The following is a 23935-nucleotide window of genomic DNA, read 5'->3' on the forward strand; positions in this document are numbered from 1 at the left end:
ATGGCAAACTTACCTAATATTCCTCCCTCCCTCCTGCTTTCCTAACAACAACCCTTTGAGGTGGGTTGGGCTGCCTGAGGTCATGGTGAGTAGGGAATTCTGGGAGTTGAGGTCCACACATATTAAAGTTGCTAGGGTGGAGGAACATTGCTTTAAAGTATCAGAGTCTTGAGTAAGAGACATCATATTTCAGTAGACAACCGTCAATCATTTAATTCTTCGTTGTTCTTTCTACGATCGCCTGTATCTATCCCATGAATCCCAAAGAAAGTCCGGAATTGTATAAGATCTACTATCGGCACTGGGAAAGGATAGGGTAGGGTAGGATAGGACAGGATAGGATAGGGAAGGGTAGGGTAGGACAGGACAGGACAGGACGGGACGGGACGGGACAGAATAGAATTAGAATAGAAATAGAAATAGAATGGAAAAGAACAGAACAGAATAGAGCTGGAAGGGACCTTGGAGGTCTTCTAGTCCATCCCCCCTGCTCCAGCAGAAGATCTCATACCATCCCAGTCAAATGGTTGTCCAGTCTCTTCTTAAAAACCTCCAGTGATGGAACATCCACAACTTCTGGTGGCAAGCTGTTCCAATGGTTAATTGTCCTCACTGTCAGGAAGTTTCTCCTTAATTCCAGGTTGCTTCTCTCCTTGATGAGTTTCCATCCCTTGTTTCTTGTCCTCCTTCCAAAGGTCCTTTCCAACTGTATTATTCTTTGTTCTATGTTCTTCCATACTTTCCCCCCCCCCAAAAGTAGACGTAAGGTTTAAAAACAACTTAAACACTTGGACTGCTCTGATACCACTTGATTGATTTCTGCTGAAGGCAGTCTGTTGAAGTGAAACATACTTTGTCTAATACTATGGTTAAAAACACTGGCCTTGTCAATTTTGTAATTTCCTTGTGACTAATTAAAGTTATTTGATTCTTTCTCAGATGCAGACCTGACCATGGACTTGGTCAACCTGGAAGTTGTCAGACCCTTTTTGGGCAAATATCGTTCCTTTGTTGGGCGCTGCTGTCAAAAATGCACCCCAAAGAGCTGGGTAAGGAATTGATGGAAAGGGATGGATGAAGAAAGCTTGCTTGATTGTATCAAAAATCTATTTTTTTGTTCAGCGTTTTATTCTGTTTTTATTGGGTTCCCACGCTGCTGATGAGCCAATATGGAAAGAACTCGGTTTTCTTGAATTCCTGTTGCTTCCTTTTTTCCTGTAGAACTGGGGGAAGGGGGTTAACAGAAACCAAATCTGCACTAATTTCCTCCTTTTTTGATGGTTTCAGAAGACCTGGAAATTTCAAGGGCATTATAAAAATAAATATACAGGGTCCTATGTTGGCAAAGAGTGGATAAATCAGACCTGAGGTTGGCTAAACCCACATTTCAAAGGTGGCATATGTGTGAACGTCGTAGAGCAGGGGTTCCCAATCCTGGGTCACTTTTAAGACGCATGGACTTCAATTCCCAGAATTCCCCAGACAGCTGAAGTCCATGCGTCTTAAAGTGGCCAAGATTGGGAACCCCTGACCTAGAGCATCTGATATATCACTTATGGAGGGAGAGAGAGCTCAGCTCCCTTGTTCTAGGTTAGGAAGATCCATGTCCTAATAAGGACAAGGCCGTGGTCGTTTGTAGTGTCTTGTGTTGTTTCTCTCTGGTAGCTGGGAGAACAGAGAAGGAAGGCTCTTGATTTTGAGGGCCAGAAGGGCAGAGGAGCTGCTGTCTTTAAACTGTCTCTTTTTTGACCTTCAGGGATTTTTCTTTCACAAGCACCTGGCTTCCATGGGATTTTGCAACGTGATCAAGATAACAGAAGGAAACACCAGGTGAGTTGAGGAGAGGGGAGGTGGATGAAGCCAACACATTCAGTTCTGCTCATGGTTAAGCTTGTAAAGTGGCTTGGCTTGCACCTTGGTGTAAGCTTAACCCACCTTGGTGTATACTTAACCGTGCTTGGAGGACTTTGTCTTCTCCTGCAATCTCCGTAGGAACTTTGCCATCATAAAATGTAGGCATTTGATGGTAACTTCTACATCAGGGTGGGGAACCGTGGCCCTCTTATGACCTGAGCCCTGCTGACTCAGGAATTCTGGGAGTTGAAGTCCAGAAGTCATAAAAGGGCCATCATCTAGTCCAGGGGTAGGCAACCTCGGCTCTTTTATGACTTATGGACTTCAACTCCCAGAATTCCTGAGTCAGGGATGCAGGGATCTTTGCAAGCCTGCTTAGCCAGCTCTCCTCAATCCCATCCCTTCCATTTGAGGACTGGTCGTAAGTCACTTATTTTACTGCTGTTGTAACTTTGAACAGCCAGTAAATGAATGGTTGTAAGTCAAGGATAACCTGTATTGGTGTATGGAACCTGGATATTGTCGATATCCATGGTTAATGATCTCCCGAGGTTTCCAAATTTTCTTTCCTGGAATATTGTTTTCATTATTGTTTACAGCCAAGTTTTTAATCCCTTGAACTCTCTTCCAATTTAGCTTGGGCCCTTCTTGGTAAGATTTGCAAAACTCTTGCCAAAGGCATTTTCCCCTGTTCTTCTGATGTGCCTAATGGTTAAGTCAGGCTAGACAGCGGGCGACAGCGAGTTCTGCCTCAAGCATGAATGCCAGCCAGGTGACTTTGGACCAGTCCCTCTCTCTCAGCCCAATTCGCCTCACAGGGTTGGTGTTGTAGGGAAAATAGGAGAAGGAAGGAGTATTAGGCGTGTCCACTGCCTTTGAGTTATTTATAAAAATAATAAAGGTTGAATAAAAGTAAACAAGGGACGCGGTGGCTCCGTGGGTTAGGATGCTGAGCTTGTCGATCAGAAGGTCGGCAGTTTGGCGGGTCGAATCCCGAGTGCCGCGTAACAGAGTGAGCGCCTGTTACTCGTCCCAGCTTCTGCCAACCTAGGAGTTCGAAAGCACGTAAAAAATGCAAGTAGAAAAATAGGGACCACTACAGTGGGAAGGTAACAGCGTTCCGTGTGCCTTTGGCGTCTAGTCATGCCGGCCACATGACCACGGAGACGTCCTCAGACAAGCACTGCCTCTTCGGCTTTGAAACGGAGACGAGCACCGGCCCCTAGAGTTGGAAACGACTAGCACGCATGTGCGGGGAACCTTTACCTTTACCTTAAAAGTAAACAAGTTTATTTAGATGCTAAGACACTACCTGCCTGTGGCTAAAACAGCAAGTAATATGTCAAACTATGATCCAGGCAGTTGCCTTTCCTTCAGTGTACACCATCTACAAGTCATCCCAGGGACTTAAATAAGTCTTTAACACTGAGGTGGGGAACTGTGGCCCTTTTAAGGCTTATGGACTTCATGGACGGCATGGCTGGCTCAGGAATTCTGGGAGTTGGAAGTCCACAAGTCATAAAAGGGCCATACTTCCCCACCTCTGCTTTAACAATATAGTTTCATGAATGAAGTCAAATACACTCGTGCCAGGATAATGTTGCAGTATCCAATCTGGGTCGGTCACCAGGACCAGAGATTTGGTCTTCCAAGCTTTTGGACGTGCTGGAGCCCAACCTCGGACAATTTCTCTCTACCGGAATGTCCTTAATGTCGGCAAGATTGGGAAACCCTGTCCTAAAGCCTTAAGGAGCTCCCTCCTTCTGCGTTAGGAAGATCGATGTCCGAATGAGGACATTCTGGTGGAGATAAGTTCCCTCACGACGGGCTCCAGGATGAGTCCGAAACCTCTGAAGACAAAGCCTCTTGTCCCAATGACCAGCCCAATTTGGATCCTACAACAGTAGTATAGTTTGCTTTTTTTGTCCAAAGCAGTGAACTGGGAAAGATATTAGCAGTTGTACGAGCCAGTTTTAACCCAAAAGGACCCTCTGAATTAACACTAACCCCGTTCTGCGGACCCTGCTTATGTGAGTGGGATGCACAGGATTAAGTCTTGTTTATTAATCTTCTGCTTATGAGAATATCTGGGTTCTTCTTTCTAAGACCCGCTGCGTTTGACTTAAATCACTCTGTTGCTCTTGATTTTACGTGTTATTTTCCCTCTCCTATTCCTGTCTCCCATCTCTTCTGAATTAATACAGTATGTAGATAACAAAGCTTTTTTCCCTCAGAGGAGTTGAGTGAGGATTAGAGACTTTATCCTCATTAGCCTGATTCCTAATTACTTTAATTGCACTTCATGAGGTTCTTTGAAAACTAAAATCCCTAAAGTGCTCCGTGTTGTTAACAGCAGGGAGGAGAGAAAAGATTTGATGGATACCAAAGCAAAGTTTTGGTGCTTTTTCTTTTTCTTTTTAAATGGGAGGCCATCCGCTTGGGCCCTTCCAGGTCTAACTTGGCATCCTTTGATTTGCAGTTCTCAGGCTTTCCTTTACATCAGCCAGATTACGGAAGGTTAGATCCGGATAACGTTATCCCATAGTATCAGAGCATATCGGTTTTTTGAGAGAGATCGGAACGAGGCAGCATGAAATTTTGTAGCAAGGAAGAATAGCAGTAATTGACTGTGTTCTGCATTTTAAAGATAGATTATGCAAATGCATTTTTCTCATAATGTCCTTTAAAACAGCCCAGAATTCAAAATCATCAGAATAGAGATGGAAGGGACCTTGGAGGTCTTCTAGTCTAGCCCCCTGGCTCAAGCAGGAGGCGCTATACCATTTCAGACAAGTGACTGTCCAGTCTCGTCTTAAAAACCTGCAATGATGAAGCACCCACAACATCTGAAGGCAAGCTGTTAGGAAGTTTCTCCTTAATTCCAGGTTGCTTCTCTCCTTGGTTAGTTTCCATCCACTGTTTCTTGTCCTGTCCTCTGGTGCTTTGGAGAATAAATTCACCTCCTCCTCTTTGTGGCAGCCTCTCAAATTTATTTATTTATTTATTTATTTATTATTTATTTATTTATTTATTTATTTATTTATTTATTTATTTATGGGATTTATATCCCGCCCTATCTCCCGAAGGACTCAGGGCGGCTAACAACAATAACATATAATAAGTACAGAGATTAAGATAAAAATAAAATTAAAATCATCTGTGCAATAAATTAAAATTAAAAATTAAAAATAAATTAAAAATTGTAAATATAATTAAAATGCCTGTTAGTCCAGGTCAGCCAGGTGGAAAAGGAGTGTTTTGAGGCTGCGGCGAAAGGACTGGAGATTTTGGGCCATCCGAAGCTCAGGGGGGAGCTGATTCCATAGGACTGGCGCTCCCACAGAGAAGGCCCTCCCCCTGGGGGTCGCCAGCCAACATTGTCTAGCCGACGGCACCCTGAGGAGGCCTTCTCTGTGTGAGCGTATTGGGCGATGGGAATTCGTTCCCGGTAGCAGATGGTCCTGCAAGTATCCCGGGCCTAAGCCATGTAGGGCTTTAAAGGTAAGTACCAGCACCTTAAATCTCACCCGGAGGGCAACCGGTAACCAATGCAAATATTGGAATACTGTTATCATGTCCCTCCCTACCCCCCCCCCCCCGTTCTTTTCTCTAGACTAGCCAAACCCAAATCCTGCAGCTGTTCTTCATATGTTTTAGTCTCCAGGCCCTTAATCATCTTAGTTGCTCTTCTCTGTACTTTTTCCAAAGTCTCAACATCTTTTTTGTAGTGTGGTGACCAAAACTGGATGCCGTAGTCCGAGTGTGGTCTTACTAAGAATTGGGTTATAGGCAATGAGGTAGAAGCCATACGTGACACCCCCTAAGACCCAGGAAGTGAGGCTATGACCACAATGATGATTATCTATTTATGGCAACACAAAATTCAGCAAAGGGAATTCTCCTGAGGAATGTCATCTCTGGAGGTCATGGAGACAAGGAAAGCAGTCCAGGCACGGTAGAAAAAGTCAAGATGGTGGCCATTAAAACATGGTTGTTCCATCATGTCTTATGGCTGAAATGTTTCATTCTTTTTTTTGTCAGTTGACAGAAATTTTCTCACTTCAGCTTAAGAATATTCCCAGTACTGAGCGTAGGTTGGATGATCTTTCTAATTTCTTTTTATTGTGTTGTTTTTTTAATCTAATTCCTGGAAGATGTACTCCAGATGTACTCTGTTCAGGGTCATTCATGACTGGAGCGATATGTAAGTCTAGTAAAATAACTTGACTCACTTCTCCTGCTTGATGATTAAGTACGAATAAAAACAACAACCCAAGGGTTAAAAATAACAGGGAAGGATTATTGACCTTGCTTAAACAAGGAAGGGTCAGTCCTTGGTTCATATTGGCTGGCTGGTTGAACAAACTGTGACGAATAAACAATGTTGACCGTTTACTTCTATTCCCTTGTTTGTTACTTTTTAATCTTAATTGACTTAGTTCCTTTCTTTGTATGCCACTCATCCCCAAAGGGTCTGGCAAACAATCAAAAATAACGTGAAAAGAACCCTCCTCCCAAAATCTGATCAACATGTCCACCCAGAAGGAAGAATACCAAACACATCGTAAGAGGCAGAGGAAACCTACCGACTCCTAAATTCACCCATGCTTTCCAACCTTCAGTGCTTCCATCCTGAGTGAGATGTAAAAGCTAGATTTAAAGTCCTCTCGTGAAGCCCAGGAGGAAGAGGGTTCATAACTAGCCCAGTTCCAGGTGTCATGGTTCCGATTAATGAGACAGATCAAAGAGCACTCAGCCATTGTTTTTCTTAAAAGTCTATAATAATGAGAACGAAGCATCGGCACTCATGGATGGATGCCAGAATCTAAATTCTCCTCCCCTGAACACATCGTATCATACACAATTCCCTCCCTTAATTACAGGTCATGAATCACATTCTCCAATTAGTTTAACAGAAAAGTTTCACTTCTTTTCTGTAGCGAGCTATTTCTTATCAAAACATCTGGTCAACCTTCTCCTCCTCCCCCCCCTTGCTTCATTGATTCAAAGCCTCTTATATTGTCAGAGCAAAAACATGCAATGTTTGCAGCGTTGACATCAGGTTTGTTCATAACCCTGATTCAAGTAGTGGAGAAAATGAATCGGAATCCCTGGTCTTATGAGTGCGCCATCAGGGAAACCAAGAACCTGAATTTTAGTCTGTGTTTATTACTTCAACAAAGGCAGAGCCTCTTTGGAGCTGAGTGTTACTCCTGACCTTCACACAACCATGCTTTGGAGGAATCAGCCAAGCCAGTGATTTGCAGAGGTTATATTTTGTGCAAATTGAGTCATTGTTAGTGGGGTGTGTACCAGTGCTGCATTTGGAACAGCTGGTCTCTCTCCTCCATTTTTAAATCTGTGGCAAAATTAAGGTGGTGATCACAGCGAACTAGCCCCCTTTTAGTGGGCCACGGACAGGCTTAGTTTGTGTATTTGTGACCTTGACAACCACCCTCGTGGATAATCCCTTACCTGTGGGTATGTGATGATTGCTGTTTTTAACCGATGTGGTCCTTTGGTTGCAGGTACAGAGGCTGGCTTGTAAGGAGACTGTGCCACTTCCTGACTGTATGTGACTGGAGGCTTTCTGCTGAAATGCCACCCAATCTCCAAGAAAGACTCTTTCACACCCAAAGGTATTGCTGTGAGATGGAGACTTCACTCGGGGTCGGGCATCTTTTGATTGACATACCCATTTCATTTACTTTTGGTCGACACTCCACGCCTAAGGATTCAGACGGCTTATAACACATTAGTCAGAGTACGATTAAAGTTAACCAAAACAAAAGCATAAACCACATTCTAGCCAACCCAGTACACCAGACTTCCAGGATTGTGAGATCTTCCCAAAATGCTTTCCTAGAATGCTTCTAAAGTGTAATCAGAATAACAAGAGTTGGAAGGGACCTTGGAGGTCTTCTAGTCCAACTCCCTGTTCAGGAAACAGGAAACCCTATACCATTCTGGACAAATGGCTGTCCAGTCTCTTCTTGAAAACCTCCAGTGATGGAGCAGCCACAACTTCTGGAGGCAAGCCGTTCCACTGGTTGATTGTTCTCACTATCAGGAAATTTCTCCTTAGTTCTAGGTTGCTTCTGTCCATGGTTCGTCTTCCATTCATTGCTTCTAGTTTTGCCTTCAGGTGCTTTGGAGAATAGGTTGACCCCACTCCACTTCTTTGTGGCAGCCCCTAATCAGAGGCAGAGATAGTCCAGATAATCCCAGATGTGAGACAAGGCAATGGACTTCCTTCAATGGAGGAGGCCTCTGGCAACTCTTCTCTCCCTGATCTCATTGAGTGGACCTCTTTCTAATCTTCCTAGAGTGGACCTCTTTCTAGAGAGTCTTTCTGCTCTAGGACTCTTGAGCTTTGTGCTGGAAGAGGTGGCTTGCTAGCAGTTCCCCCCCCCCATGGTAATCAGTGAGAGCCAGCTCTGCTGTGCTTTGATGACTCTGCATCCAGTGATCTATTCAACATGAGAATGTGGATTGCCCAGCATGATTAAAGCAGATTCCTTCCAGTTATTAAACCAATCACCACGGACATTAAGGGAGATACATGACTGTAACCTGCCAACTTCCTCATTGGTTAAGTGTGGTTTTACCAAAGAAGTACAAAGGGATACTAATACTTCACATGTCTTTTAAGCTATTTTCAGGTCTTGCTTTGCGGCTTTGTTGTTTCATCTACTGTCCCAAAGCTCCTGGGGAAGTCTCAGATTGTTATGTGCGCTTCTTGTACCTTTGTGCTGGCTTATGATAGAGAAGTTACAGGCTGGCTGTTGCAATCAGGGTTTGTTAAGCGAAAGTTGCTAAAATCCCTTGGTGATTGAATACATCTTGATGAGTGACATGGAAGATGGTGGTGTGTCCCTTGTGAACAGTTAATGTACTGCGGAAAGTGGGAGCCTGCCATTTCAAAAAGTATCATTGTGAATTGTGTAGATTTTTATGGAAAAATGACTAATGCAAGATAGTTTTTAAAAAGGGGCTTTAAAAAAACATATTATGGAAACTGCAGGGCCAAAAAGATCAAGAAGGAAATGCAGAGACTAAAAGCAAAAGATACACTGGAGAAAGGGTGGAAACACACACAAACAAACAATGATGCTAGTGGGCCTTTATGTACTTGCATTTGGTTGAACCTATGATCAGATGCCATGAAAGCCCCTCTCGTTCCTTAGTTAGCAGCAAAACACAAACCGGCCAGCTAGTTTTCTGTCTGCTGACAGTTCCCAATTACGACCCCAAAGCAGATTGATTGCAGACTGTTAGTGCTGGCCTGTTTGTTGTTGCAGCAAAGAATAATTAAACCTCATTTTTAAAATTTTTGTTACCCTTTGCTTGGAATTATTTTAGCGAAAAAAGGGGAGGGGATCATATTAATTGACCACCATTAACGCCATCTCCAAGGTTAAATAAATGCATTGATAAAATGACAGCCTGTATGTCTTAACCAAAGTATCTCCCTCTGCTTTGTAAAGCCATGCATCCCTTGGGGAGAAACCTTGCCTTTTCTGTTTTCTTTTTTTTTAATTTTGAAAAAAGAACCTTATGTTTTCCAGCATCCTGAATGACTGGAGCAAATTCAAAAGAATTCTGTGATGTAATTTCTTTTCAAGTCCAGAGAGGGGTTTTAAAACACAAATATTTTATGTTTTTTAAATTGCGGTGCCTCTGGAACCCCTTGTGTAAAAAAGGTCAAGGAAAAGGACTTTCTATCTGACCTTCCTGTTCAAAAGACGATGCAGGAAGTTTGAAAGAGCAAAAACCTAAACCAACAGAGTGCGTCATATTTTCACAAGGGATTCTGTCGTGTGACTGATGTATTCATTTTGCCCACTTTCTGTGGCAAAATGTCATACAAAGTCTGTCCTTCAGTTTTGAGGCTTTTAGCCTCTTTTTTTTTGATGATCAAAATCTAGCTCAAAATTTTGTCCAACAATGTGGCAGCCTGGATGAATTTGGCAAATTTCAGAACACCTAAAAGAATCAGACTGGCGTAGTAGTTTGGATTGGAGACCACCAGGAAATCCACAGGCTGCGAGCTAGACCGGGAAAAAAAAAGTCCTCAACAGTGGCAGCACCAAATCCCTTGTGATGACAGTTGGGATCAGCAACTTGGTCATTAAGTGAAACAGCTGCTAAGTGAAGCACCACAGTTTTACAATCGGCCGTCGGCTATTCTTTGTTTTACAGACCTGTGAAGGTTGTAAATGCAAGGATTGGCCACAAAGTTACTTCTGCTTCTAACTGTGTACGGTCACTGTACAAAACAGTAACTAAATCAGGAGGACCCGTACAATATAGATAGATACACACACACACACACACACACACACACACACACACACGGATCACTGAAAATGTAATCTTTACTTTTCCAGAGAATTTTGGAAGCCTGAGATCTCCAAAGCATGGCCACTTATTTATTTAGTGCATAGCATACCATACATGAACTAATAATGTATATTAACATTTCAACTAGATTAATAAAACACACAAAAAATAAACGTTAAAAAGATCTGTCTTCAAATACCATTCTCTAGGGCCGTGATGGCGAACCTATGGCACGTGCCACAGGTGACATCCAGAGCCCTCTCTCTGGGCACACGCACCGTTGCCCCAGTCCTAAGCCTTCAGCTGGGTTTTATAAAACCTTTTCACTTTAGGCCTCCGCCACTGTGTGCAAAAAATAAAAAAGGTTCAATCAATCAATTTCAACCTCGTGGGGAAAAAAAAGATCTCGCAAGGTTGGAATTGATTGATTGAACTTTTTAGTCCCACCCAGTCTGCCGTTACCACCGCAGCCACGCCCACCCAATGGGCCATGCATACCCAATTGGCCACACCCACCCAATGGGCCACACTCACCCGGCACCCGACGATACATAAGTGGGTTTTGGGTTGCAGTTTGGGCACTCGGTCTCTAAAAGGTTCACCGTCACTGCTCTAGGGCTAGGCCATCCAACCATTGGAACGCAGCATCATTTATACGAAAAATCCTGGGCCAGTCAGTGTCCTCGGCTTACAGCCGGTCATGATGTGGTCTGCAGTTTGACGCGGGACCACATAGTTACACTGAGGGGAGGATACCACATCCCATTTATTCAGAGAGTCCCAGCAGACACCGTGGGAGGTGTGAATCCTGTCCAGGATTGTCCGTGGCTGGCGTGGTCGTTCAAAGCTGGGCACCTTTTGCGTGGGCTCATTTCTGTGGCGTCCTAAACCTGGGCGCTCAGCGGCCCATTTGGCTTTCCATTGGGAATCGATGTCAGGGTTGTTGGGCCAGTGGGGGCTCTGGGGACTTGAGTCCTCCGGCTGGCAAGTGAGGAAGGCTGGCCTGCACCGGTAGGAGTGAGCGGTTCGCAATTTTTCCAAGTTCTTCACTAGTGCATCTTGCCTTCACAAAGCTGGCGGTCCTTATGTGGCTCAGAATAAGAAGCCCAGCAAGTCGGGGTGGTTTTAACACATCTGCTTACAGTAATAGCAACAGCACTTAAACTTATATATCGCTTTACAGCCCTCTCTAAGCAGTTTACAGAGTCAGCATATTTGCCCCCAACAATCCGGGTCCTCATTTAACCCGACCTCGGAAGTATGGAAGGCTGAATCAACCTCGAGCCGGTCAGGATCGAACTCCTGGCACTCGGCAGAGTCAGCCTGCAATGCTGCATTCTAACCACTGGGCCACCAGGGCCTATAATCCTGATGGGGTCGTTGAGTCCGGCCACTTGAAATGAGCTGAATATTAGTTGTAAGAAAAAAAGGAATGAGAGTGTTCACAGGTAGTCCTCGACTTACAACCATTTATTTAGTGACTGTTGAGAGTTAAACAGCACTGGAAAAGTAACTTACGACCATTTTTCACACTTGCGACCGTTGCCTCATTCCCCCTGGTCATGTGATTCAAATTCAGACGCTTGGCAACTGACTCGTATTTATGACGGTTGCAGCGTCCCCGGGGGGGGGTGTCACGTAATCCCTTTTTGTGACCTTCTGACAAGCAAAGTCAATGGGGAAGCCAGATTCACTTAAAATAACCAGGTTGCTAACTGAACAACAGATTCACTTAACAACCGTGGCAAGAAAGGTTGTAAAATGGGGCAAAACTCGCTTAACACCTGTCTCGCTTAGCAACGGAAATTTTGGTCTCAGTTGTGGTCATAAGTTGAGGATTACCTGTCTTTGCGGTTGTACCTGTTAAATCATCCATGTTCCCTGAATTTGTTCCTGGGACATTCCTGGATGCCTTGCAAGGATGCTTTCATTCTCTCCCCCCTCCCCATTTTTTTCTCTTTTCCTTCTTTCAAGCAGAGTGCAAGAGGTTGTGTCCCCAAAAGGAGCAGGGGATGCTGCAAGGGCCAACCTGTCTGCAGAAGAGTGGATGAAAGAGATCCAGAGAATTCTCTGCCAGATTCAAGCGTGCCTCTCCCCTTTCCTCTTGAGGTGGGTCCCCAGCTTGGCTCTGCCTGGATGGATTGAGGGCTGGAAATGTTTGAACCCGGGGCCTGAAGGAGAAAGAGGGATCGCCGGGCTTTTCTCACTTGCAGCACAGAGCAGCTGGCCGCATTCACGTGCATTTGGTGCAACCTTTTCTGGCAACCCAGCGGGGGCCCACATGGAGAAGAGGCCTATCCAGCTTCTCCCCGAAGGTGTCCAGGATCTTCCCCAGTTTGGGGATACTGGGTTGCAGTTCAGTGGCTGTGGGATATATTTAAGCACAGCGTAGGTACTTCTCTCTGATTTTTCCCAGTCAGACATTAGGCCGAGAATGCCATCCAGCCCTGCCCCGAATCTCATTAGGATATTGGCATGGCCTCCTGTCCTGCTTCAGCCTCTGCGGGTCTTGTGAGTGGGGGAAATGGGGTCTCTCCCATTACGTGAATGAGGGCGGGGAGTCTCCCAGTTGTGCACTGCAGGAATTTGACAACAGTGCTTGGAAGCCTTTAAAGAGAATTTATTCTTCTTTGTAGCGAGATGGGCGGCAGACAGGTTTGTTTAGATAGATAGATGATAGATAGATAGATAGATAGATAGATAGATAGATAGATAGATAGATAGATAGATAGATAGACAGACAGACAGACAGACAGACAGACAGACAGACAGACAGACAAAAAGATAGGGTTGGTAGATAGATAGATAGACAGACAGACAGACAAAAAGACAGGGGTTGGTAGATAGACAGACAGACAGACAGACAGAGAAAGACAAAGATAGGGTAGATAGATAGATGGGTGGACGGACAGATAGACGGAGAGATACAAAGACATAAAGACAGAAAGATAGAGTTGGTTGCTAGAGATAGATAGATAGATAGATAGATAGATAGATAGATAGATAGATAGATAGATAGACAGATAGATAGATTTTATCTGCAGCCACTGCTCTGCAGACAAACCTTTAGGAATTTTAAGATTAAGAATGTGTAAGCTCGCCCCTAGATTGACTACGAGGCTACGACTTGTTATGGTGTTAGGAAAATTATGTTGGGGATTGCTTATACTGTGTTTACAGTAATTGATGATATGATAGTTATTCTTTACATTATATATTTCTGGTCACTAATAAGCCATTTAGGTTTTGCGAACACCTCTTTTTGAAGGTCTGGTGATGATAATAATCCACAATTTTCTGTTTTCCATGGCAGGGCCAAAAAACCCACCATTTGAATTGTGACAAGCCTCCATCCTCTTCCCCCATATCTTAGGAGCCTTTCAGAATGCTAAAAAATGACTTAAAAATTCTTAAGAGTCTTATCCTGATGTTCTTTGAGCATAGCTTTTGCAAGTCAAACCCTTGGGAGCCATACAAATTGCTACATAATTTTTTCCCCTTTGCTAAGATCACATTAGCATGCAAAGCAATGTCCAGTCATAACCTGGTTTATTTTTTAGCACAAGGTCCAAAGTCACCTTTAGTTGTAAACTCATGATTTCTTGGGCAGGCAGGGATAAATTTTTAGAGTCAGACAATGAATGCACCTAACCACACACTGGCTTATTGTCACTGAGGGGTTTTTTCCGCCTTCCATTCAATTGTGTCCAGTTCTTGGAAACTGCTTGACAAGTCTCTGCACTTCTCTTGGCAAAGTTTTTCAGAAGTTATTTGCTACTGCCTTCTTCCTTGGGCTGAGGGAAAGTGACTGGCTCAAGATCACCCAATTGGTTTTGTGCCTAAGGTGGGACTAGAACTCATAGCCTTCCAGTTTCTAGCTACTTCTGGACTACTTCAAGGAATTCTGGGAGTTTGAAAAGCGAGTTAGAGAGAAAGGAACATGATATGTACTATGTATCATTGAATATATACTAGTAAGGAGGAAGATTATTGAGCGATTAATATGTTATGATAATATAGAAATTAACTCTTACTGTTTTTTAAATACATGAACCCAAACAAAACCCAGACTGAGGGGTTTTTAATTTTTAATTGGATTTTAGACTTTAATTTTTAGGGCTTAAATTTAATTAATTGTTTTAACTGATTTTAATTTTTGTATTTTATGTTTTAATTGCCTTGTAAACCGCCCTGAGTCCTATGGGAATAGGGCAGTATATAAACTCAATCAATCAATCAATCAATCAATCAATCAATCAATCATATGCTGTTTGCTAAATATTAAGAATGTTATTTTAAAAAAAAAACCCTAATCCTAACCCTAACCCTAACCCTACAAAAGTAATAAAATATATAAAAAGGCAATTCTGGGAGTTGCAGTCCACACATCTTAAGGCTGCTGGAGTCGAGAAACGATGCATTAACCACAACACAAAACTGGCTCTCTCTTGTGAGTTTAGATGGCTGCTAATCACAGAAGGCTTCCTTTAAGAAATGCCTTTGAAGCTTAAAGATAAGAGCCAAAGGGAACGGAGGGGTGTCATTAAGTTGCTCTTTTTGTTGTGTTCAAATTAACACACCTTAGCAATTAATAGGAAAAGGTAAGGTTGTGTCCTTGCATCAATTTGGAAAAATTGCTGGAGAGTCTGTTGGGTCTGTTGCTATGACCCCTGTTGAGGAAACGGACGGGCTGAGGGCACAACACTGCAAGTGTGAGGTTTTTATGAGGTATTTTGCCGGGGTTGTTAAATAAATCATGCAGTCATTAACTGAATCTGCGTTCCCGCATTGATTTTGCTTGTCAGAAGCTGACTGGGAAACGCGCAAATGGTGATCACGTGACCTCGGGGCACTGTTAACACCGGAAGTGCAGGCCAGTTGTCAACTGCCCGGATTTTTGCTGCAATGGTCGTAAATGTGAGGACGGGTGGAAAGTCACTTTTTTCAGTGTCATTGTACCTTTGAACCGTCACTAAATGAACGGTTGTAAGTCAAGGAATACCCGTAGTAATTAGAATGCTTAACAATTGGGAGTATAAGTAGTCCTCGATTTACAACCTCAACAGAGCCCCAAATTTCTGTTGTTAAGTGAGACATTTGTTAAGTGAGTTTTGCCTCATTTTATGACCTTTCTTGCCACAGTTGTTAAGTGAATCACTGCAGTTGACAAGTCAGTAAACCCTGCTGTTAAGTGAATCTGGCTTCCCCATTTGCTTGTCAGAAAGTCCCAAGAGGGGAAATCACATTATCCCGGGACACTGCGACCGTCATAAATATGAGCCCGTTGCCAAGCGCCCGAATTTTGATCACATGATCACGGGATTGCTGCAAAGGTCATAACTGAAAAACATTCATAAGTCACATTTTTCATTGTGACCGTAACTTTGAACAGTCACTAAACAAACTGTTGTAAGTTGAGGATTACCTGTATTAAGCTTAAATACCATTGCTTGTCCAATGGACGTTTTAATAGAGCCCAGGAGAGTCTGAATAGAAGCGAGCTTTCTATGGGGCCCTTATCTACAGATGGTTGGTTGTTACCCTAATGCAGGGGTTCCCCCCCCCCCCGTGCATGGACCGCCACTGGGCCGCAGCATGCCAGAAACCGGGCCTGGCAAACTAGCGAAGGCCCCTCCGCGGGAGGCAGGAAGTACACGAAACCACGCCCCCTCCGGTCTGGCGAGAATCCTCTCTCCAGGAAGCGGTCCCTGGTGCCCAAAAGGTTGGGGGCGCTACCCTAATGGGGTGGCAACCCATTTGGGTTCAAAGTAAATACAGGTAGTCCTCAACTTACAGCCATGCATGTAGTGACCGTTCAAAGTTGCAACGGGCACCGAAAGAAGTGAGCTACGACCAGGGCTTTCTTTTCTCACAGAATGCTCAGAACGGAGTTCCGGCACCTTTTTTGGATGGAAACTTGTAGGGTAGGCATGGAGGGTTGTATGACATGTGTGAGTTCCGGCACCTTTTTCTTTTACACAAAAAAGCACTGGCTACGACTGTTTTTCACACTTAGGACCGTTGCAGCGTCGCCACGGTCGCATGATCAAAATTGAGATGCCTGGCAACCGGCATGCATTTAGGTCATAAAATGGGGCAAAACTCTCTTGCTTAGAAATGGACATTTTGGGCTCAATCGTGGTCCTACGTCAGGGACTACTGTACCTGTAGTCACCTAAGGGGAGCATTTGAGATTGCATAGAAAGATCTAGGGAGGAGATTTTGGCTCTGGCATTTTGGATATCTGGATCCCAAATCCTCTGCTTACGTTTAGCCAGGCGTTTGTCAAGTCGCAAAGCAGGCGGTGACACCACAAAACGCCGAAATGTCGTGGATTTGCCTTCCTACCGGTAGGTTGGAGAGGAATCTTCACAGCAGCAGATGATCAAATATACCCGGAGTGTATTGTTCAGCCCCTCTTTAGAAGCTGCTAATAAGCTTGCACAGGCTTGCTGAGTTGAGTTTGCTTCTTCTCCGACCCTTAACATCTTTTCTTCCTTTAGGTTCTGCCACTGGGTTTTGCTGAAATTCCTGAGCCGGATGTTCCTCAGAGTGATAGTCCACAAAGGGCAGCTGGAGATGGTGCACAGAGCAGAAGAGGTGATAAGAGAGCAGATGTTTATAAAGCCACACCTGGAATCCTGCATCCAGCTTTGGTCCCCACATTATTAAAAAGATGTTGGGGCTTTGGGAAAGTGTACAGAAGAGCAACTAAGATGAGAATAGAGTAGAGTAGAGTAGAGTAGAGTAGAGTAGAGTAGAGTAGAGTAGAGTAGAGTAGAGTAGAATAGAATAGAATAGAATAGAATAGAATAGAATAGAATAGAATAGAATAGAATAGAATAGTTTGGTCACTTTATCGAAGAATGAGATGAGATTGGTTTGGCATGATCTGTTTTTAACAAACCCATGCTGGCTGCTAGTTATGACTTTGTTTGCTTCTAGTTGTTCGCAGATCTGTTGTTTTTTTTATCTTTTCCAGGATTTTCCCAGGTATTGATGTTAAACTGATTGGTCTGTAGTTTCCTGGGTCTGATTTCCCCCCCCCAGCTCTTGACTAAAACATATGAAGAACAGTTGGGTATGGTTAGTCTAGAGCAGGGGTCAGCAACCTGAAACAGTGAAAGAGCCACTCAGAACCGGTTCCCTCACAAAAGGAAAAACTGGGAGCCGCAAAAAATGTGTGTACATGCGCGCATGCGCAGAACAGGGTTTGACTGAAGAGTGGAGCCAAGGCGAGATATGCACCTACCCTGCATACTTTAATTGATTGGTTGAACTTTTTTTTTTTGGACTGCACATGGCAGAGGACTGGGAGCCGCAGGAGACGGCTGAAAGAGCCGCATGCGGCTCCGGAGCCGCGGGTTGCAGACCTGTGGTCTAGAGAAAAGATGGACTAGGGGTGCCATGATAAGAGTGTTCCAGCATTTGAGGGGCTGCCACAAAGAAGATGGGGTCAACTTATTTTCCAAAGAAGGCAGGCCAAGAAGCAATAGATGGAAACTAATCAAGGAGAGAAGCAACGTGGAATTAAGGAGAAACTTTCTGACAGAACAATTAACCAGAGGAAGGTCTTGCCTTCAGAAGTTGTGGGTGCTTCATCACCGGAGTTTTTAAAGAAGAGATTGGACATACACTTGTCTCAAATTGTATAGGGTGTCCTGCTTGAGTAGGGGGTTGGGCTAGAAGACCTCCAAGGTCCCTTCCAGCTCTATTCTGATTGATTGATCTTTCCCCATGGGAATGATTTGGGAAAAGAAATGGATAATTGGATAACTGAAGATGCAGTTAGCTAGTCAAGGCTTCTGGGTGATGGATATCCCTGACCTTTCTACGTAACGGTTGAACATTGGATCCTAGGGGGAAGTTAGGTGCCATCAAGATGATCTTGGCTCCTGGTGACTTTAGATAAATGCTTGTCATCTTGATCTTATTTTAGTGATACGTTATTAGCAGCATTTCCAAAGGCATTCTAATAGTTTCTTTAATTGCATCCCTCCAGCTTATCTTTTATCTTCCCTTCGTCCTCCTATCTGCAGTTTTAGTGAGTGTAATTTTTTCCTAATGCACCGTCCGCTCCCACTGCGTATCCAGAGTAAAGGTAATCCTTGATTTACAACCACAGTTGAACCCCAAATTTCCATTGCTAAGCAAAACAGTTGTTGAGCGAGCTTTGCCCCATTTTACATTTTCTCGACACAGTTGTGAGTCATTGCGGTTGTTCAATTAGTAATACGGTTGTTAAGTGAATTTAGCTTCCCCGTGGACAAGGCCCCTGCGACACAAATACATGCCAGTTGCCAAGCATCTAAATTTTGATCACATGACCATGAGGATGCTGCAATGGTCATAAGTGTGAAAAATGGTCATAAGTCACTTTTTTTCAATGCCGTTGTAGCTTCAAACGGTCACTAAGCTAATGGTTGTAAGTCAAGGACTACCTGTATTTTGGAGTGCATCCTCATGCAATTCTCTCTTGCTGGAACTTAATCTCTGTTTTTCCCCTACAACCAGGCTAATACCCCGATGGTTTTCCTTTCAACTCACAAGTCTCGTCTGGATGGTCTGTGGCTTCCATTTCTTTTGGCCTCCCAGGGTGTGGCCATCCCTCGAGTGGCTTGGGAGAACAAAACCTTCACTCCCACCTACAGGTAGATTCAACATCCTGGAAAAGATTTTAACCTTTCTCTAAAATCTATTTTATTACATTATTATAAATCCTAAGTAATATATTGTTTTGCTGCAGGGGTATTTGTACACTATTAATGAGAGATTATTGACACATTAATTTTTAGATAAGTTGAAATAATAGAATAGAATAGAATAGAATAGAATAGAATAGAATAGAATAGAATAGAATAGAATAGAATAGAATAGAATAGAATAGAATAGAATAGAATAGAATAGAATAGAATAGAATAGAATGATGGGATGGAATGGAATGGAATGGAATGGAGAATAGAATAGAATAGAAAATAGAACAGAATAGAATAATGATGGGATGGAATGGAATGGAGAATAGAATGGAATGGGATAGAATAGAATAGAATAGAATAGAATAGAATAGAATAGAATAGAATAGAATAGAATAGAATAGAATAGAATAGAATAGAATAGAATAGAATAGAATAGAATAGAATAGAACTGAAAGGGACCTTGGAGGTCTTCTAGTCCAGCCTTCTGCTCAAGCAGGAGAATCTGTACCATCTCAAGATGGAGAAGGAGAAAAAGGAAGATGTTTATGTCAGTGTTAACTGTGATTTGAAATAATCAGTATTCATGACCATCAGGTTTAAATTTTATGTCCAAAACTAAAGATAGCCTTTATGAACAACTGCAAATTGTATCAAAATAATTGTTCTGCAATAAAAGTTTTTGTCTTAAGCTGAATACTTAATAGTAACATCTCCACCGTATTGTTACTTCTTATTGCTTCTGCATGATAAAAATAAACAATAGGCAAAATAAACAATGATATATTAATTTGACATGCAAGTCAGTTATCAGTTGGACTTGTATCCACAGGAGTGAGATCCTATACTTTCTCACGCCTTTCTCCTGGATTCTCAGGAAACTCAGAATAATACTTTTCCTTGTTCCAGTTGATCATCTGAAAATATAATTGTCCCATGCTAACACAGGGCAGGATAAATTTTGATTCTGCATAGTGCAGTCTTTAAAATAAAGTCAGGGTTCAAAGCCATTTTACCCATAAACTCATGAAGTGACATTAAGCACGCTTTCTTAGTTTGCGGGTCCCTGAGAGGCAAATATGTCAACTTCATTTAGCATCATAAGGTTGAAAGGGACCTTGGAGGTCATCCACTCCAACCCCCTGCCCAAGACACGAGACCTTATTCCACGAGACCTGTCCAACCTTTTCTTAAAGACCGCCTGGGTTTTCTGCGGAGTCTTTCTTTCCCTTCCCTTGCTCTCACTTTTCTCCTTTTTTTTTGAAATGTGCGTGGGAGGCTCTGTCTTGGAAAAAGCTTTTACCGTTTGTTTCTAATAAATCCAATTCCATGAGTCTTTTTTAAATGAAATAACAGCATTTTAATAATTTGCAGGATGTGTTCTGCCCATAACCAAGATATGGAATTTAGCTTTCTATCTGGAGAGGTGTGGGGTCTTGAGTCAGCCTATTAAAAGATGCACAATTCAGAACCAAGCTTTTTTTTAAATCCCCCAACTTAACCAGAGCCTGCAGACTCAGTGCACCCTGAAATGAAGGTTTGTCTATTTTTGCACACTTGCCATGACTACGGAGCCCCTGGGTTGAAGCTGTGATCACATTTTCCTTCCTCGCAAGGAACTTATCTGTGACTTTCATGTTTCAAGCGGTATTTCTCCATATTTGGGAAAATAAATGGCTTTTCTACTTCAGCATGCCAAAGGCAGTGAAGATTTGCCAGAGGTAGACTCCTGCCCTGAATAGCAAGTTTCTCCCAGTATAACTGAATTTTTTTAAAACAAAACAAAAACAAATCAAAACGCCAGCCGCAGTTTCTCTCCAAGTGAACTAACAGCTTTCTTATCTTCTTGGTCCAGGGCTCTGCTGGCTTCCCTGGGAGGGGTGTTCCTGCCCCAGGGAATGGGGCAGAGATGGGACGGTGATGAAGGCGCCCTCTCCAGAGCTGTGGTGGCTTCCGTGAGTTGAAGGCCTGATCTTTTGGAGCAGGGAAGTGCTGGATCCTTTAGGGCTGGGAGCGGGTGGGGAGGCTGGGAGTGCTGCTGATGAGGGGAGGACCCAGCAAGAGCATTCTGAAGGAAAAGGGCTGTCTAGGGAGTGGGAAGGGGCTTCAGACGTTTGGCTGGAGGCATGTGAACGTAACCGCTTCTTCGTTAATCCTTGGATTAAGTTGGCTACTTCAGTTCATGCTTTTTCAGATTGGAAAAGGGCACAGACAGTTGGAGCCAAGGATTCAACATGCAAGAAAGGATCAGAGACCTCGTCCCACGCAGTGGGAGATGCCTTCAGACAGGATCTTCGGGGTTCGGAAGGATCACCCAGAAAAGCATATGCTTTGCTCTGTGGTGCTTCTGAACCTGGTGGATCCCAGTGGGTTTTCTGCAGAATCTCCCATTGCACCAGACAAGGTCTCCACCTCTAGGGTCAGTAAGTGGGAAGAACCAGTTTGTGTCTTTTCTATCGTATAGGTCAGGGGTAGGCAACCTTGGCTCTTTTATGACTCGTGGACTTCAACTCCCAGAATTCCTGAGTCAGCATGGAAACCTCTCCCTTTCCCCTCAGCATGTCTGGCTCAGGAATTCTGGGAGTTGAAGTCCACGAGTCATAAAAGAGCCAAGGTTGCCTACCCCTAGTATAGGTAGTCCTTGATTTACAACCGGTCACTTAAACATTCAACATTATGATGAACTCCCCCTAAAGCTACTTACAACTCATCTTTGAAGTTATGACACCTACAAACACATATGTAGAATCACATGCACACGCACACACACTTTCACATGATCTCTTTGTCCTTCCTTCCTTCCTTCCTAATGTTATGGGATTTCCAGATGATGTTTTCTTTTTCTTAAAGCCTTCCTGTATTCTTTGTCAGTTCATAGCACATTTTTATTTCCACCCAAAATTTTAAGGTGGCAAAGGCAGAACAGCTGTCCAGTTCCTTTTGATTAATGAAGTGAGAGAGAGAGAAAGGGGGAGGGGGGAGACAGAGAGAGCGCTTGGGCCAAATTTGATGAATGTGCAAGTAACTGGAAGATCTGTGGAGATTCTCAGTCATCCAGGTCACAGTTACCCCAAAGGTTCGTTTTCACAAGTAACTGCCAGGCCTGTGTGTATTTGTTTGCTTGCTTGCTTTTTTTTTAAACCACGGAGAACTTTAAACTCCTGTCTCAACCAGAAACAGACATTTAGCATCTGCAAACCATGGCAGCAGTGTTCGCCTTTTCTGCCAAACCGTTTAGAGGAAGCACAGATACAACTGTTCGCTCAGCTCTGCTTTCAGCAGCCGTGCTTCACACCCAAATCAGAGCTTTGGAGAAGCAAGTCGCTTGCAGGGTGACAGGATGTTCAGAGGGATTGTGACTTCTTATTTCCCTAACCAAGCATGAAGGCTTGTTTCCAAAACTGGCAAGAACATGGGGTCAGACGAAAGTTCCTTCTCGCTGGCCAGGTGTGGCTGGGGCCCTAAAGAGCAGGCGTAGATGGGGAAGACTCCTAGTTACTGTGAGAATAACCTAATCAGTGTTTGCAAACAATTTATTATTTTACGGACCTTTAATACGTCCTTCCCTGTCCATTTTTTCCCCCAACTGAAGAAGACCCTTCTCCTTCAGTTCTTAAGGGGAGATGGAGGGATTGGGATCCAGTTTACAATTGATGATGGTGGTGGTGATAATGATGATGATGAGACAGCTATCCAACTTCGAAAGGAAAAGATCTTGGTTCCTTTTATGGACCGTCGCTGGATGTAGTATTTGTATAAAGATTCTGCTTCCTTTGTTGGTCCTGTTGAGGGTAAGAAGCTGAGATATTTCTTCCGAGCTGGATATTTTCAAAGAAAGTGCTCACTTGAACAAGACAAGGACAAGAAGCGACAAGTGGAAGAGTGTTAACGAGAGAGCCAGCCTAGAAGTAAGAAATTTTCTGACGCTGAGAATAATTAATTGGTGGAGCAGCTTGCCTTCAGACGTTTTTTAAGAAGAGTTCAGACCGTCATTTGTCATTCGTGTGAAGTGATATATAAGATCTTTGCGTGAGTAAGGGGTTGGACTAGAATTTAATTTAATAATTTAATAATTTGATTTCTATACCGCCCTTCTCCCGAAGGACTCAGGGCGGTGAACAGGGCAATACACAATAAAAATCAGATACAAAAATTAAAAAAACCATTAAAAACCAATTAAACATCATGCCCATAAAATCAATACATATTAAGTTAAAAACTAATTTTAAAAAACCCAACCCCACCCCGTCAGACCAGGCCAGCTTGTTCGAAAAAAAATGTTTTAAGATCGCGCCGGAAGGAGCGAAGGTCGGGGGCCGTCCGGAGCTCAACCGGTAAGCTGTTCCAAAGGTCTGGCGCGCCCACAGAGAACGCTCTCCCCCTGGGGGTCGCCAATCGGCATTCTTTGATCGGCGGCACCCTGAGGAGGCCCTCTCTGTGGGAGTGCACTGGACGGAGGGACGTTGACGCCGGTCGCAGGTGTTGCCGTAGGTAATCCGGACCCATGCCATGAACGGCTTTGTACGTCATAACTAACACCTTGAACCTCACCCGGAGAGCAACCGGTAGCCAATGCAGCTCGCGGAGCAGAGGTGTAACATGGGAGTATCGGGAAACTCCCAAGACAACTCGCGCGGCTGCATTCTGCACCAGCTGGAGTCTCCGGGTGGACCTCAAGGGCAGCCCCATGTAGAGAGCATTACAGTAGTCTAGACGAGAGGTCACGAGCGCATGAGTGACTGTGCGCAAGGCATCCCGGTCTAGATAGGGCCGCAACTGGCGCACCAGGCGAACCTGGGCAAAGGCCCCCCTAGTCACAGCTCCAATATGCTCTTCCAAAGAGAGCTGTGAATCTAGAAGGACCCCCAAGTTGCGAGCCCTATCTACGGGGGGTAATAGCTCACCCCCCATGGCCAATGATGGGATAATCGGAATTTCCCGGGATGCCGGCACGAACAGCCACTCAGTCTTGTCAGGGTTGAGTCGAAGCCTGTTCCTCCCCATCCAGACCCGGACCGCCTCCAGGCAACGGGACATCACGTCGA

General features: G+C 43.9%; 1 protein-coding gene across 1 annotated transcript in view; it reads left to right on the forward strand.

Annotated features, from left to right (window-relative positions):
• Positions 1-953: 953 nt before the first annotated feature.
• Positions 954-23935, forward strand: part of GPAT2 (glycerol-3-phosphate acyltransferase 2, mitochondrial) — a gene marked incomplete at both ends in the record, with an annotated part of 55871 nt that continues 32889 nt past the window's right edge. Inside the window, 7 exons of the mRNA XM_081333427.1 lie at positions 954-1049; positions 1757-1830; positions 7383-7493; positions 12175-12306; positions 16701-16797; positions 18712-18848; positions 20746-20845. Of these exons, the coding sequence (XP_081189553.1) occupies positions 954-1049; positions 1757-1830; positions 7383-7493; positions 12175-12306; positions 16701-16797; positions 18712-18848; positions 20746-20845 (747 nt within the window). The remainder of the gene's footprint in view (positions 1050-1756; positions 1831-7382; positions 7494-12174; positions 12307-16700; positions 16798-18711; positions 18849-20745; positions 20846-23935) is intronic.

Source organism: Vipera berus (genome assembly GCF_964194415.1).
Source record: "Vipera berus genome assembly, chromosome: 8".
Classification (NCBI taxonomy): Eukaryota; Metazoa; Chordata; class Lepidosauria; order Squamata; family Viperidae; genus Vipera; species Vipera berus.